The sequence below is a fragment of the Mobula birostris genome, chromosome 21, assembly GCF_030028105.1.
Source record: "Mobula birostris isolate sMobBir1 chromosome 21, sMobBir1.hap1, whole genome shotgun sequence".
Lineage (NCBI taxonomy): Eukaryota > Metazoa > Chordata > Chondrichthyes > Myliobatiformes > Myliobatidae > Mobula > Mobula birostris.
In genome coordinates this window covers 56,888,597-56,905,209 of record NC_092390.1, presented here as the reverse complement: position 1 = coordinate 56,905,209, position 16,613 = coordinate 56,888,597, and the positions used below count along the sequence as shown (strand labels likewise).

At 41.8% G+C, this 16,613-nt stretch overlaps 1 protein-coding gene across 2 annotated transcripts in view; it reads left to right on the top strand.

The window, feature by feature from the left end:
- zdhhc6 (zinc finger DHHC-type palmitoyltransferase 6) overlaps positions 1–14,565 on the top strand; it is a 31,317-nt gene extending 16,752 nt beyond the window's left edge. The window contains exons 7-12 of one of the 2 annotated variants that reach the window (XR_011882733.1): positions 131–298; positions 2,071–2,112; positions 4,977–5,122; positions 9,287–9,330; positions 13,584–13,808; positions 14,107–14,196. Coding sequence is in view for 1 of the 2 variants with exons in the window: in XM_072239535.1 (XP_072095636.1) it covers positions 131–298; positions 2,071–2,112; positions 4,977–5,122; positions 9,287–9,330; positions 14,107–14,210 (504 nt within the window). In the remaining variant the exon portion in view is untranslated. Of the gene's footprint in view, positions 1–130; positions 299–2,070; positions 2,113–4,976; positions 5,123–9,286; positions 9,331–13,583; positions 13,809–14,106 lie in introns of both variants that reach the window. The other variant, XM_072239535.1, reaches the window with a different exon arrangement.
- Positions 14,566–16,613: the final 2,048 nt, after the last annotated feature.

Here is a 16,613-nt window from a genome sequence, read left to right as displayed (position 1 = left end):
TTACTATGGTAACTTGAGCCATTGCTTCACAATTACATTATGGAAGTGTGCACATAATGTCACTTGTTTTTATGGAGATGCGATCTCATTTTCATAAATCAAATTTACCAATGCAATCGCATGTTCACAGGCCAAAGACAGAATCCAGTATTATCAAACGGGTGAGCAGTTCATTTTTCCATACGACCTTGGAAGCAAGTGGAAGAACTTCAGGCAAGTGCTTACATGGTCTGGGATTCCTGAAACAGATGGAATTGTTTGGCCTGTTCGTGAAGGCAGCCATCCATACACACTAACAGTAAGTTTGTTTCTTCTAATATGTTACTGCACCAAAATTGAATAAAATGTTCGCTCGCACATAAATAGTGGGTCGCCTTTCAAAAATGTTGTTAATTTTGAATTTCAATGCACTTACAGTTCTTTAAAAATATATAAGACATTTTATGAATTTTTCTACATGATTTGGCTTTAAATCTACTTTTTATGATAATGTCCTTGATCTGCTTGGTTTACTTGGTAATGCATTGAATTTGTGTGGCAATACGGGCTTCAGCGTTGTTCCTGGGTACATTGTAACTTCATTTCAGAACTGTGGTTTCTGTATAATCAGAAGTGTCCTGTTCCTTTTGAGCAGTTCACTTGAGTCACTGCCTTTGCTATAAAGCAAGATTCAAGTTTACTCGTCATGTGTACATTGAACTGTACGGAAATGCACCATTTGCTTTAACAGCCAATGTACCCGAGCGTGTGCTAGGGCAGTGCACAAGCATTGCCAACAGGGCATGCCCACAATGCTCGGCAGAACAAACAACAAAACAACAGCAGCAAAAACAAGCCCTGTTCCTCCGTCACCCCACCTCCACCTGTGCACAGAGTCTCCGCCTACTATCAGGACCCATATTATTCAATGAAGCAGATTAGTGCTGATAAATCTCTGGTCTAGTTGGAACCTGACTAAGACTAAATTGGCTATTAAAGCATCAAGGAAAACAGCTATGTTTATTTATTCAAGTTCAATAAAGCTCTGGGATTTCTGAATAGTTTAGACAGTAGTCTGTCAAAGGTTTGACATGTATGTCACCAAGTGATGTTTCCCCTGCTGGTAAAAATCAAGAAACTTGATGGATGGTGTTAGTATTTAATTCTTTTGTTCATTTCATTGTACATTGGCTTCAGAACTGGTATTCTGTTGACCAACGAGCATGCAGTCTCAGTACCAGCTATTGCAGGATGCAGAAGAACAGCTCATTGTAAACTCAACATTTGATTTCTTACTGTGCCACCACAGCGGTGCTTTCTTCCCCGCTCAGAAAGGGCACTTACACCCCATCTGACAGCTGACTGCACAGTTTGAATTAACAGCTGCAGATCCAGCTCCCATGGCAGATCGAATTGCAGACTAAAAGCATCAGTGATGCAATGCATGAAATTCTATTCATTTTCCATTAGTCAAATACAGTTTAAATTTCTGACAGGAATTGCAAAAGAAATACTAACATCTCATCAAATGAAAAGTGGGAAGGATCAAAAAGGTAACAATCGTCCCTTGAACGAACACCCACTATCTTAAGCCACATTAGGGTTATTTTCTTGTAGTTTCTCAGTATTTCAGGATAATATCAGTTAATTTGGTAGGTGCCATGGAGATGAGTCTCTACCAAAGGAGGTGTAAGGTGCTCCTTCCCTCCGCTAGCCTGCAGGTCACCCTTGGGTAAGGTGTAACACCTGCTTAGCCACCCGGTCAGGGTCATATGAAGCCATGGGAGCCGGTGGTGGATGGTTGTACAAGCAGCTGGTGCGTATCATAATTCCTGGTTATGCAACCACTGACGCCAGGCAGACAATCTCTGAAGAGTATTGATAATGTCTGGAGTCACCCATCTTGTAAGGACACTGCCCAGAAGAAAGCAATGGGAAACTACTTCTGTAGAAAAATTTGCCAAGGACAGTCATGGTCATGGAAAAACTACGATCGCTTACTTCGTACAACAAGGCACAGAACAAATGAACAACCAGTTAATTGTGAAAAAACGATAAGTGACTTTGTATGCTTTTGTTTTCTTTTTACAGATAGAACAGCTGAAACAGAAAGCTGATAAACGAGTGAGAAGTGTAAGTACTGTAGTGTCCATATAATTTTGGCAGATGGCAGTATTTCATAGATTTTCCTTGTAAAGTAGATGTTATTAATCATTAATATTTATAATTAGTTGAGATTTCTGGTCATTTCTCAGATTTACGTAACATACACCTACAACTTAATTTTTTTTTTTCGGGGGGTGTGGTAGTATGTAGTTGTGCTTTTAAGAGAAAACTTTAGACCTGGATTTGCTCTTGTAGGCTCTATAAAGGTTATTCTTCAACAGGACATACCGAAGTGGACTCTGCAAGGATAAAAATAAAACTGAAGACATGTAAGAATGCAAGCTGAGCAGCTGGGCTTTTAGAGTCTGTTCGGTCATTCGTTAAAATGACCATGGCTGATCTACTACCTCAATCCCAATTATCCAAAAACTGACCTCACAAATTTATGCAGTTGAAAACAGAAATCTATCAATACGTTTTGAATGCACACAATGACTGAGTTTCCACTACCCTCTGTAGAAGAGCAGTCCTGTCGTTCACTACCCTCTGAAGAAAGTTCTCTCTTCATCCTTAAAGGTCTACCCATTATTCTGAAACTGTGCTCCCTTCCCGTCTTCTCAGCCAGGTGAAACAGATTCCCTATATCTACCTTGTCTGACCCTTTTTAAAAAAAAAAAATGAAATCTCTTTCTTCAAATCTCTAGGGAATGCAATCCCAATCTAATAAACCTCTCCTTGTATAGGAAACCTGCATCCCTGGAACTATACAGGTGAATCATTGTTGCACCTTTTGTATTGAATCCCTTCTGTAAAGGGACCAAACCTGTAAGTGAAGTCTAAGAGTGCTATGTATAAACGTAGAGGAGGCCGCATCTGAAGCACTGGACACAATAGACCAGGGGCCCCCAACCTTTTTTGCACTGCGGACTGGTTTAATATTGACAATATTCTTGCGGACCGGCGGACTGGCCGACCCCGGGGCGGGGGGGGGGCCTGGTAGGGTTGCCGACGGACAAGAGTAGCAGTCAAATACGTTGGGTTTACCCCGAGAAAGAATACAATGACCATGAGGCCATGCGTGGGCACTGGTGCGCATGCGCGTACATGTAATATGCCGAATTCTCTCTACAAATCGTTTTTGGCGATTCTGTCAGGAGGGGTTGTTAATCACGACCAGAGTATGGGTAATAACTTGCTAATGCACTCAATTTCGTTTCTAAAAGGGTTTATCTAACGAATTTAATATTAAACACACAGTGCATATTTTCTTCGCATGAATATAGTGATAAGTCAATTATCAGGGGAGCTTGAAGTAAGTGTTGAACGAACTTCCATTAGAAGTGGTAAAGGCAGGTTCAATATTATCATTTAACGAAAAATTGGATAGCTATATGGACAGGAAAGGAATGGAGGGTTTTGGAATGAGTGCAGGTCGGTGGGACTAGGTGAGAGTAGTGTTCGGCACGGACTAGAAGGACAGAGATGGCCTGTTTCCGTGCTGTAATTGTTATATGGTTATATAAGTAAGTCAATAGCATCATAACATTTTAAGTAACGTTTGGATATTAAACACACAGCACATATTTTCGCCATATGAACATATAAAATCATTGCAACACACCAATATCGCTAAATCAGTGGGAGCCCTGGGCTTGTTTTCCTGCAACAAGACGGTCCCATCGAGGGGTGATGGGAGACAGCGATAGTCGAACGGGGTTCCTTATGTCCAATCTATTCCGCAATTTAGTTTTCATTGCAGTCATTGCAGAGATACATTGGAAATGGAAGCAACATTTTCAGTGCTTTCGTGGCTATCTCAGGATATTCAGCCTTAACTTTGATCCAGAATGCCGGCAGAGATGTTATGTCAAACATACTTTTCAGCCCATCATCATTTGCAAGCTCGAGGAGTTGACCTCCTTCCTGCACTGACATGGATGACGCGTGCGTAATGACCTCGCGTGCGTTCAAATTCAACAGTGGGCGTGACAGGGAATGAGGAAAGGTGCAGCTGACTCATATCGCCAAATCATATCGTTTCCTCATGGCCCGGTAGCACATGTTTTGCAGCCCAGTGGTTGGGGACCGCTGCAATAGACAACCCCAACAGATTTGCAGGTGGAGTGTTGCCTCACCTGGAAGTACTGTCTGGGGCCATGAATGGAGGTGAGGAAGGTGGTGTATGGGTAGGTGTAGCATTTAGGCCGTTCGGGAGGGACAGATGGACAAGGGAGTGAGCAATCCCTGTGGAAAGCAGATTATATTCCATCTGGGTAGCCTCCAACCTGATGGCATGAATATCAATCCCTCCTGGTGAACAAATCCCCCATTCGCCATTCTCCACTCTAACCTTTACCCCTTCTCACCTGCCTATTACCTCCCTTGAGTCCCATCTTTCTTCTCTTTCTCCTATGGTTTACTCTCCTCTCCTATCAGATTCTTTCTTCTCCTGCCCTCGACCTTTCCCACCCACCTGACTTCAGCTATTCAACTTCCAACTATCCTTCTTCCCCTCCCTCACTTTTTTTCATTGTGACATCTCCCCCCACCCCCCCCTCCTTCTCAGTACTGAAGAAGGGTCGCAGCCTGAAATCTCTAGGAAAATATTAAAAATTAAAAAGCATCTGTAATAATCATCACTTTAGATTTCATTTATCATTTGTGGAATGCCTGGCTTACTATCTTACATAAGTAAGTATAGACCATAAGTTGTGACTACAAGAACACCAAATGTATTTGCTTATCAGACCTAAAGTTGTAGATGAGTATTTTGAAATAAATGAAGTATTTTTCATAGCTGTATTGATTGACTGGAAACATTTTATCTGTTCACAATGAAAGTATGATGTTTGTGCTTTATTTGATCTGTACTTTGACCCTATTACTGGCAGGTTCAATACAAAGTGATTGAAGATTACAATGGAGCTTGCTGTCCTTTAACAAAAGGTTTCAAAACATTTTATAGCACACCTTGTACTGAAGAGCCCAGAATTCAGCTGAAGAAAGGAGAATTGATTTCAGCCACAAGGGGTCTGAAGTAAGTTGAGCAAAATTTTTGATCATATCATGGAATGTTGCAAGGGTTTTGGAATTAATATACTGCTTTAGCAGTTATGTCCGGATGACTACTTTCCACTTCCAGTTCTGGGCCAACTTGATGTCACCCAAAGCATTGTTGCCAGTGTTACAACGAGCCCTGCTCACATAATCTTTGTTGGCTTCCTGTTAGGCAAAGTTTAAAATTCTCATCATTATTTTCAAATCCCTTCATGGTCCATCTCCTCTTGTCATCTCCTCCATCACTATTATCTAGATCGCTGCATCCTTCCAGTCCAAGTCCTCTAATCATCCCAAATCTCAGCACTACTACAGGGTCTCAACCCGAAATGTTGACCATCTTTCATCTCCATAGACACTAACTGTCCCACCAAGTTCCTCCAGCAGCTAGTTTATAGAAATTGACAACACAAGAGGCCCTGTAGTCCACAAAATCTGTGATGATGATGTCAATTGCCCTGTCTGCACAAGGTCTATATTCCTCCAACCCTACTTGTTTAAATGCCTGTCTAAATGACCTTTAACTGTTGCTATCATATCTGATTTAACTAGCTCCCCTGCCAGTGCATTCCAACTGCCTATCACTTTTCAAAGAAAAAATCTTGCCTTGCTAATCTCCTTCCAAACTTTCCCAAACTTTCTCACTTCAAATCTAAGCCCTCTAGTATTTGAGATTTCCACCTAGGAAACCTGACTTCCAACTCTCTAAACTATAACTTTAAATTCCAGCCATAAGACCATAAGGTATAGGAGCAGAATTAGGCTGTTTGGCTCATCAAGTCTGCTCAGCCATTTCTTCACGGCTGATCCATTTCCTTCTCAGCCCAAATTCCATGCCTTCTCCCTGTATTCCTTCATGCCCTGGTTAATCAAGAATCTATTAACTTCTGCCCTAAATATACCCATTGACTTAGCCTCCAAATCTGCCTGTGGCAACGAATTCCACAGATCACCACTCTCTGGTTAGAGAACTTCCTCCTCATCTCCATTTTAAATGAACATTCCTCTATTCTGAGTTTGTGTCCTCTGGTCTTAGACTCCTCCACCTTAGGAAACATCCTCTCCACATCCACACTGAGCCCTTTCAACAGTCGGTAGTTTTCAATGAGATTCCCCCTTCATTCTTCTGAATTCCAGAGCCATCAAACGCTCCTCATATGATAAGCCTTTCAATCCTGGAATCCTTTTTGTGAACCTCCTTTATTTCTACTCTTTGCCTCCTGCCAATCGGCCAAGGCTTTATTGATGCTCGTATATTTCCTGTAATACTATGGGCTGTTAACTAGTTAAGCAGCCTCATGTGTGGCAGCTTTTCAAAGGCCATCTGAAAATCCAAGTAATCAATATCCACCGAATCTCCTTTGTCTATCCTGCTTGCTTTTTCTTCAAAGAATTGTAGCAGATTTGTCAGACAAGATTTTCGTGCTGACTTTATCTCGTGCCTCCAAATGCCCCAGAACCACTGTTGGGACCACTTCTGTTCACATTTTATGCCAATAATGTGGATGATGGAATTGATAGCCTTGTGCCCTAGTTTGTGGAAATAAAAAAGGCATGTGAAAAGGGCAATGTTGTGATAATAATAAGGGATTTTAATATGCCGATAGATTAGGAAAATTAAGTTGGTGCTGGATACCAAGAGATCACTGACCTCCTAAGGGTTCCTTAATCTAAGCTTCCTAATCAAATCTACAAGGTGGCTTTTTAGAGAAGCTTGTGGTTGAGCCCATTAGGGGAATGACAATTCTGGATTGGATGTTATGCAATGGCCCGGATTTGATTAGGACGCTTAAGTTAAGGAATCCTTAGGAAGCAGGGATCATAATATGATAGAATTCACCCTGCAGTTTGAGAAGGAGAAGATAAGATTGAATTTATTGGAGTAAAAGGAATTACAAAGGCATGGGAGGTCAGCTAGCCAAAGCTGATTGGAAGGGGACACTAGCAGGGATAATGGCAGAACAGCGAAGTCTGGTGTTTATGAGGGAAATTTGGAATTCAGAAGGCACAGGAAAGATGCATCCCAAAGATGAAGTATTCTAAAGGCAGGAAGACACAACATGGCTGACAAGGGAGGTAAAAGACAGCATAAAAGCAAAAGGGAGGGCATATAATATAGCAAAAATTAGTGGAAAAGTAGAGGACTGGGAAGCTTAAAACCAACGGAAGGCAGCTAAAAAAGGAGAAAAGATGAAATATGAACATAAGCTAACCAATAATACAAAAAAGGATACAAAAAGTATTTTTCAGATACATAAAGCGAGACCAGAGTAGATTGGACCAGTGGAAAATGACGATGGAGGAAGCAGTAATGGGTGACAAAGAAATTGCAGATGAAGTTAGTAGCTATTTTGCATCACTGTGGAAGACACTAGCAGAATGCCAAGGGGCAGTGTCATTGCTACTACTGGGGAGAATGTGTTTGGGAAACTGAAAAGCCTGAAGGTAGTTAAATCACCTGGATTAGATAGACTACACCCCAGGGTTCTGAAAGAGGTAGTTGAAGAGATTGTGGAGGCATTGGTAATAATATTTCAGGAATTAAAAGAATCTTAAATGTTTCCTTAGGACTGGAAAATTGCATGTTACTCTTTAAGAAAGGAGGGAGGCAGAAGAAAGGAAATTCTAAATCAGTTAGCCTGACTTTAGTGGTTGGAAAGATGTGGGGGTCTATTATTAAGGATGAGGTTCTGGGTACTTGGAGGCACATGACAAAAAGGGCTCTAGTCAACATGGAATTCTTTGAGGAAATAACAAGCAGTATAGACAAAGGAGTGTCAGTGGATGTTTATTAGGATATTTAGAAGGCCTTGACAAGGTGCTGCACGTGAGGTTGCTTAACAGGATAAGAGACCATGGTATTACAGGAAAGGTACTAGCATGGGTAGAAGATTGGCTGACTGGCAGAAAGCAAAGAGTGGGAATATAGGGGGCCTCTTCTATTGGCTGCTGGTGAGACTAGTGTTGTGCCGCAGGAGTCGGTGTTGGGATGACTTCTCTTCACCTTGTATGACTGTGATTTCGATGAAGGAATTGAAGGCTTTGTGGCCAAATTTGCAGATGATATAAAGGCAGGTCGAGGGGCAGGTAGTGTTGGAGCAGGGTGTGTGAAGAAGACAGATTGGGGGAATTGGTAAAGAAGTGGCAGATGGAATATAATATAGGGAAATGCATGGTCATGCACTTTAGCAGAAGAAATAAAGGTGTGGGCCATTCTAGATGGGGTGAAAATTCAAAATTCAGAGGTGCAAGGTACTTGGGAGTTGTCATACAGGATTCCCTACAGCTTAACTTGCAGGTTGAGTCAGTGGTAAGGAAGGCAAATGCAATGTTAGCATTCGTTTCCAGAGGACCCGAACACAAAAGCGATACTTTAAAAGGCATTGGTCAGACCACACTTGGAGTATTGTGAACAGTTTTGGGCCACTTATTTAGGAAAGGATGAGCTGCCATTGGAGAGGGTCCAAAGGATGTTTATGAGAATGATCCTAGGAATGAAAGGATTAACATATGAGGAGCATTTCATAGCTCTGGACCTGTACTTGCTGGATTTCGAAGATTGAGCATGGATCTCATTGAAACCTATGGAATATTGAAAGGTCTGATAAAGTGGATGCGGAGAGAATGTTTCCTGTAGTGGCAAGTCTAGGACCGGAGGGTACAGCCTCAGAATTAAGTGTTGTTAGTTTAGAATACAGATGAGAAAAAATATTTTAGGCAGAGGGTGGAGAATTTGTGGAATTCATTGCCACAGGCAGCTATGTAGGCCAGGTCATTGGATATATTTAAGGCGGAGTTGGATAGGTTCTTGATTAATCAGGACATCAAAGGGTTACAGGGAGAAAGCTGGTGAACAGCCATTGAGAGGGATAATAAATCAGCCATTATCAAATGGCAGAGCAGGCTGAATGGCCTGATTCTGCTCCTATGTCTTATGGTAATGTTGTAATTGAATTCTTAAATTATTAAATGAAATGCTGATTCCAAATTGAGGCTGAAACAATTTAAGGAAAAAAGTTTTAATTTTGCAGTATATTTGAAGTAATAAAACTGTAAGTTGTAAGTGTGGACAAATTGGAGAAAAAATAGAATGAGTATTTTATTGATCAATTTTAATTATCATTCAATTAACATTTCTCTTCAGGCACTGGATGTATGGTGATAAGAACTTAAAGAAAAATGCCCATGGTAAGTAAACTTAGAACCTTACTTCTCAGAGACAATGTGTCTTGGTTTATTTGAATCTCATTACTGCATTGCTTAGAGCTTCAAAGTAGTCAATGTAAAATAATTTGTCTGCTACTTAAACTTTGTGTGTTGATTAGGCTAATTACCTGAATATGTATTTTTCAGAATTGGATTGTGATTAAAATGTTGCTTCAGTTCTTTATATGTTTCAATATATGAATAATATTGAGCTGCTGGACTGAGAGAATAGTTATGTATGTAGTTGCTCATCAACTTGGCTTGCTGAGATCCTTGGTCTTCAAAATAGATTTCATCCACTTGAGTAATCATCCCTTAATAGACTACTGGATGGGTTGATTTTGTTTTATTTTGCACAATATTCTGAGGGGTTAAATGTTATCTGATCATGCAAGTCAAAGTTACAAAACATGTCCTGGGAAAAATGCTGAAAATACTCAGCTATATTCCCCGGTCTGATGAATGGCATTGACCTGAAACAATACTGTTTCCATTTTCCACAGAAATTTCTTGACTTCACCAGCATTTTCTGTTTTTTTTTATGTAACGTTCCATTATATTGGCTCGTGTATGTCTAGGGGAAATCCCGCCCAGCACCTGCTTCAACACTCCCCTCAGGGTCAGTCGCCGCCCAAATCAATCACAAACATCAATCATCAGCCAGCACACCCAGTAAATTTTAACAAATACACTTTATAGATATTACTAACTCTATGACATTAATATGCATTTGATACAGAGAGGAAAGTAATGGAAAAAAAAAAGGTGCCAACACTTATCAAAGTCCAAGTTCTTCGCGCGCTACCGTTGGAGCTCAATTCGACGTCAGACGACCACCCGAATTCTGTCGACTCCTGGCTCGGGACCACCCTGAGTGATCGACCGGAGCCTCTCCGCATGTCCGCCGTCCTCCTCGTCTCTCCTCCGACTCCCCCCCAAAACCCAGTCCACAGTCATATCATACAGCATGGCATCCGAAAACAAAACGATACATAACCACCCATTGGCTAATAGTACCTTGTTATCTCATTTTAAAGTAAAACAAACTGTTAACGCAAACTCTCTGCAGCGTTAAACACAACAAAGCCGCATTCCACAGATTAACATAACAAAATCGCCATTTTAAATGTAACAAAAGAAAGACCCCGTACACTCTCCCCCCACCTCAAAAAGTCATGCCCTCATGACGTTAACAGAGTTCACCAGTGCTCCTTGTAAAACACAAAACCCAACCCAGGTGCATAAAGCAGTGACGTAACTTTGCAGGGCAGTAGAGATCACACCCTGCTCTCCCGGCGCTATGTAAGTGAGTCTTTCCGGGGGATGCCTACTCCTCTGAGGCCTCTGTACTTCCTCTGCTGACTCTCCCTGTTCAGGCGCCCCAGTTGACCCCTCGAGCCTACCTGTCGGACCTTCCCCTTCACCGGGATCCCTCTGCCCCTGTGAGCCCTCTGGCTTGGGTTCTGCCTCCACCCTCTCCTCCCCCAATGCCGGCTGTAATACAGGCGGCTCTGCAACACCCTCCCTCGGTTTCCCTGACTCAGTGATGGAAGGGCCAGGAGTTTCTTCTCCCGGCACCGCTACATATCTGGCTCATCCTTAACTCCGCCACTTCATCCTCCCTCACTATCCCTCGTCACAGCAACCCCGTAAGCTTTCCTTCCAGCCTGAAAGCATAGTCTGAGAGCTTTTCCCCTCTTCTCTGCCCCATCCGTTGAAACTCTGCTAAATGCCGCCAGGAATCCCCTGACTGTCCAAACACTTCCTCCAAAGCGTCCAAACACTCTGATAGGGAAGCCAAGGGGCGTGCCGCTCTCAGATCGCGGACCACCCAGGCCGCCCTGCCCCTTAAGCTTTCCACCAATCGCTGTCTCTTTTCCTCATCCGAAACTGGCCACACCTCTAACAATTGGGATGTATCTTCAACCCAGGTATCATAGTCATCCTCCCCTTCCGGGGTGGGCTTGACTCCCGAGAAAATTCTCAGCTTCGGGCGGGGCCCCTGAACCCTTCTTGCCAGGGAGGTAATGGCAGCCGTTAACTCGGCAGTCTCCTCAAGCCCATGGGGGTGGGGCCTGGCCAAACTTTCCCACTCCACACCTCTACCTCTTGCTACGGGCACCCGGCCGGGGGCCTCATCTAGCTCTTCCTCCTCCGGCACCTCCTCACTTGCGTCCTCGGGGAGGGTATGGAGACCCCACGGCCCCGCCTCCCCCTGGACGTGGACTGTCGCTGGTAATTCTAAAGTCATGACGTCGGCACTCGTCCGCACCAACATCCAGCTAGCCTCCAGTTCTTTCCAACTCCTTCTAGCTACAAGTTCTACCTGCCCGATACCTTTAATCAAACTCAACCCTCGCACCAGTACCTCTGCCGAAATGCGATAATCGACCCCGCTTACCACATGCATGATTCACCGGTACCTCCTCCAATTCACACCAACTTACAATCTTATCTCGATCCATCTTCACACCACTTACCGCAACGACAGTACAACTTTCCCGAAAAAGTCCAAATCCAGGACGGTAGCCCCCACTTGTAATATTCCGTTATATTGGCTCGTGTATGTCTAGGGGAAATCGCGCCCAGCACCTGCTTCAACACTCCCCTCAGGGTCAGTCGCCACCCGAATCAATCACAAACATCAATCATCAGCCAGCGCATCCAGTAAATTTTAACAAATACACTTTATAGATATTACTAATTCTATGACATTAATATGCATTTGATACAGAGAGGAAAGTAATGGAAAAAAAAAGACGCCAACACTTATCAAAGTCCAAGTTCTTCGCGCGCTACCGTTGGAGCTCAATCGATTCCTGACGACCACCTGAATTCCGTCGACTCACGGCTTGGGACTACCCTGAGTGATCGACCGGAGCCTCTCCGCACGTCTGCCGTCCTCCTCGTCTCTCCTCCGACTCCCCGCCAAAATTCAGTCCACAGTCATATCATACAGCATGGCATCCGAAAACAAAATGATACATAACCACCCATTGGCTAATAGAACCTTGTTATCTCATTTTAAAGTAAAACAAACTGTTAGCGCAAACTCTCTGCAGCGTTAAAACACAACAAAGCCGCATTTCCCAGATTAACATAACAAAATCGCCATTTTAAATGTAACAAAAGAAAGACCCCATACATTTATTTTAAAGGACTTGTTTTTTTTAAAAGATTTATTTTTTTAAAAAAATCTCAATTCACCTTGTATTAAATTTATTCATTTCAAAGCTTTTAAATTCTATGATGCTAATGTTGTTCAAGACTTTCTGTAAAATTCCGACACCATACTAGTCAAGCAATTAAAGTGTATTGTTGGGGAAGAACTTGTAGGTAAAAATAAGGTATGTGCCCCAGTTTAACAAGAACGGGACAATTTGTAGACCTTAATGATCTGCAGTAGTATTCTCAATACATTGTATTGCTGTGGCGGCATGTCTAGTTGGAACTAGGAAAGATTCTGATACTTGCATAATAACCAAACTAATAAATTAGGAACTAGACAAGGCTACTCTACCCCTCCATCCTGCTTTGTCCATTTAATGAGTTAAGCCTTTTCTGATCATAACCACTCACTGATAAATTATCCTTTCATCCTCTGCTTAATTAAGAATTTCTACATTAAAATTTTGAAGATTCTGCTTTCATTCCTCTGAAGAAGAATATAGTAGAGTCATAGAGTAATACATCACATACAGACCATTCAGCGCAATCGCTCTATGCCGACCACAGCATCCTTGCTAGCTCCATTTGCAAGACTAGGCCTTCTAAATTGAATAGGAATAAACAATAGATGGAAATGTAAAAATTAAGGCAAAGCTCATACAGTGTACAGTGGTCTGTTTCTTCTTGAAGATCCTTCAGAATAATTTTCTTTCATTGGCTTCTACAGATTCTTAAATACAAGAGGTTTTATATCCTGGTATATGAAAGAAATCAAGCTACACAACTTGTTGGCATTACATTTCAAAAAATATACAACAAAACTTTCATGCCGAATACCTGCTCCATGACCAAATATAGTCCGGATACCAAAAAGTTGGTTAACCTTGCGACCCCACGACTATATCGCTATCAATATTTGGCACCCTGATAAAAGAATAACGAATATATTCTAGTGCACAGAGCACAGATTGTCATCTGACAAAGTTGGTGTCAAGATTGGAAAACCATCTGCCCACTTGTCACCTGCAGTATAATGATGATAATCAATTCATAATTTTTATGTTCAGTAAGTTTCAGATAATTTCCCTTGGTAATTGTCCTAACTCCACCATGGATGGTCCCAAGCCCAGCTGCAAAAGGAGGAGGGTTGGGCGTGAGGCTAGCAACCCCATCCTGTAAAAACCCAGAGCTACAGAAATGCCAACAGAGGCTCTGGCGACCTCATCCCTGGGCGAGGAAGGATACACCAAGAAGGTGGACTACTTGAAGGACTTACAGGATGGAGGACTTCGGTGAGCTCCTGTCAGCAACCTGTGTCCCATTGGGGGTGATGGGCTTAACAACAATTGTGATCCTACTTATTAATAGCTACTAGGCCTTGGGTATTCTACCTTATAGTTTTAGAAGCTGCCCTCCCATAATTGATCTTGCAGCTCCAAGGATAAGCTGAGGAAGAACTTAGCAAGCTAAGAGACTCTTTAGATTTCCATTTTCAAAAACATGCAAGGAAAAAGGCAATTTGTAAATCTCTTGGAGAGAATAATTGTTGTTTCAATGACTTTCAATAATATTAGATTTTTCTTTAAACAGTTGGAAAACATGAACGAGGCTGGTTCCCAAGAAAGTGTGTGGAGAAATACTCAAATGGCCCTGCCACAGATAAAAAATCAGAAGAGGATAAAAAGAATTTCTGATGCTATTGGTGCCCGTTTTCTAACAGCAGAGTTAATAATGGCCTTCTACAGGACCTCTTTTCCTTGGCTTGAAGTTTCTTTTCCACATTTAATTCCTACTTGACCTGTTTTGATAAAGCAATTGTTTTCTTAAGCATTTCTTTTATAATCAAAGAAATTCCTTCAAAATTTCCAATGTTTATGACACAACCTAATTATGGTGATAGAGATTTGAGAGATGATTCTCAATTTTAAAATATTAAATTCCTTTTCTTTTCATATGCATTTGAGTGATCTAGTTTTGCTATGAAGCTATGGAAACAATTTCCTGGGACAAATTGGGACAATTAAATCAATGTACAACTCCTTAATCAAATCCATGCCTCCACTTTTGATTCTGTCTCCCACTGAAAGCCACAATTATGCTCTTTCAGCCTGGTCACACTTCCTGGTTAAGCACATCTTGGCCAGATATTAATTGGGCCCCTCAGCTTCATGTTCACATCAAACACAATCCCACCTGTTTGAATGGCATTGCTGAACTTTATTAAAGGTGTTTGTCTTTAGCTTGTTTATAAATTAATATAGCATTCAAATTATAACAAAATCAATGTCTTGAAATTTAAATTCAGTTTTCCTTTGGGTTCAGTAAACTTTGTGCAATCTAAAGAAAACAGAAAAGTTCTAATCTAATTTGGGTAGGTATTATCTGACTATCCATTGACTGATCAGCATCAAGGTAACATAGCTTTGTAAAAAAAAAACACAGACAAAGGAATGGTAAGGAAACGGCAAGGTCATGAGTGTGAGCATATGTGTGTGAGAGTGTGATTGATTCTGTTCAACATCCAGCCATGGAGAAATGGTTATGGGACAGGTTAACAGATTATTAAGGTCGTAAGAAATAACTTTTGTCAAGTCTTAGCCTCTTTTTAATGATGGTAAGGGATTTTATAGACAGTAAAAGTTTGCAAAAGGTACTTACTCTGGTATCATACAAAATATACCCTTTCCTCATTATATGCGTCTTCAGACAATGCAGATTCACAGTTATGTGAGGAATCTATTTCTATCAATGTCTCCTTATATGCGTCCAAAACTCACAGTTATGCGAGGAGCACTGCTTTCCCGCCTATACAAGTCAGCTGCGCGTGCCTCACAATCTCACTCCCGCCAGTCTCGCATTGGTTTTGGCAAGGTGTGGATGCGCGATCTTAAACTTTTGTTGGTTTTACCTACGGTGCAGTGATTTTGCGCTTGAAATATTTAACTATGCCTCCTAAACATCCGACGTTATGTCCTGGGCCATCAGCGGAGCAGCAGGGAACCACTTTAACACTTGAAAAAAGTTGGAAATTATAAACAGCGCAGTATCAGCTGAAGGTAACACAGCTTTGGGACGCTACTGCCGGGAACAGAATCTTGCCTTTAAAGTTCTTTTGTTGCTTGTCAATGCGCCAGCCCATCCTAAACATTTGGGCAGCATTCATCCTAACATAACAGTGCGCTTCCTGCCGCTTAACACATCGCTGATTCAACCACTCAGCCAAGGAATGATCCACATTCAAGCGTGTGTATTTTTTTTTACGGCGAACTATCTCAGATGCTGCAAGCAACATACGATTTTGAAAATCCCGGGAGTTTACCAACGGTGAGGGAATGGTGGATGTCGGAACACTTGGCACAAATGGCGATGTACATGGACCCGAGTTTAGAACGGAGTCAGCATTTCAGTCGTTCCCTGCCGTCAACCCTTCTTCCCTACAAGCAAATTTATGCTGCCAAGCAAACAACCCTCATCACTTTCTTCAAATCGATGTCATCTCCTGCTGCCGGCAGTTCTAAGAGTTCTGTGAGTCTTCCTTCACCCCTTGCTGTGCTTGATTTTATCCTGACAACCACAACCATCCACCTTATCCATGTAAAGCTGCCCGACACCACCACAACCACTCATCTCCCAGACCGAACACACCTGCCACTGTTGGTGAGTACTGTACACCCTAGGATGTCAACTTTCTATGATTTATTACATTGAACATTACCTTCAATTAATGAAATATAATACAAATGTCTTGCGGTACTGCCTTTGTGTCATATTGGTATGAAAATGTGAATAAATTACAGATAAAACCTATTTAGGAAGCCCTCTGGAATGCATCCCTATTTTCTCCATTTAAATAATTATTCATATTATGCGATTTCACATTATGCGTCGACTGAGAGGAACTTATCCCCCGCATATAATGAGGATAGAGTGTAGCATTCATGGTATTGGTGATCTCAGTCTGGATTCATTATACTGATGAAACATCAGAAGTACCTGTTAATGATTTATTCAGTGTTTCATAATCTATTAATAATTTGAATAGAAGGCTACAAAAATAGGTTACAAATGAGTATAGACAGATTAACTAAAAGGATAAG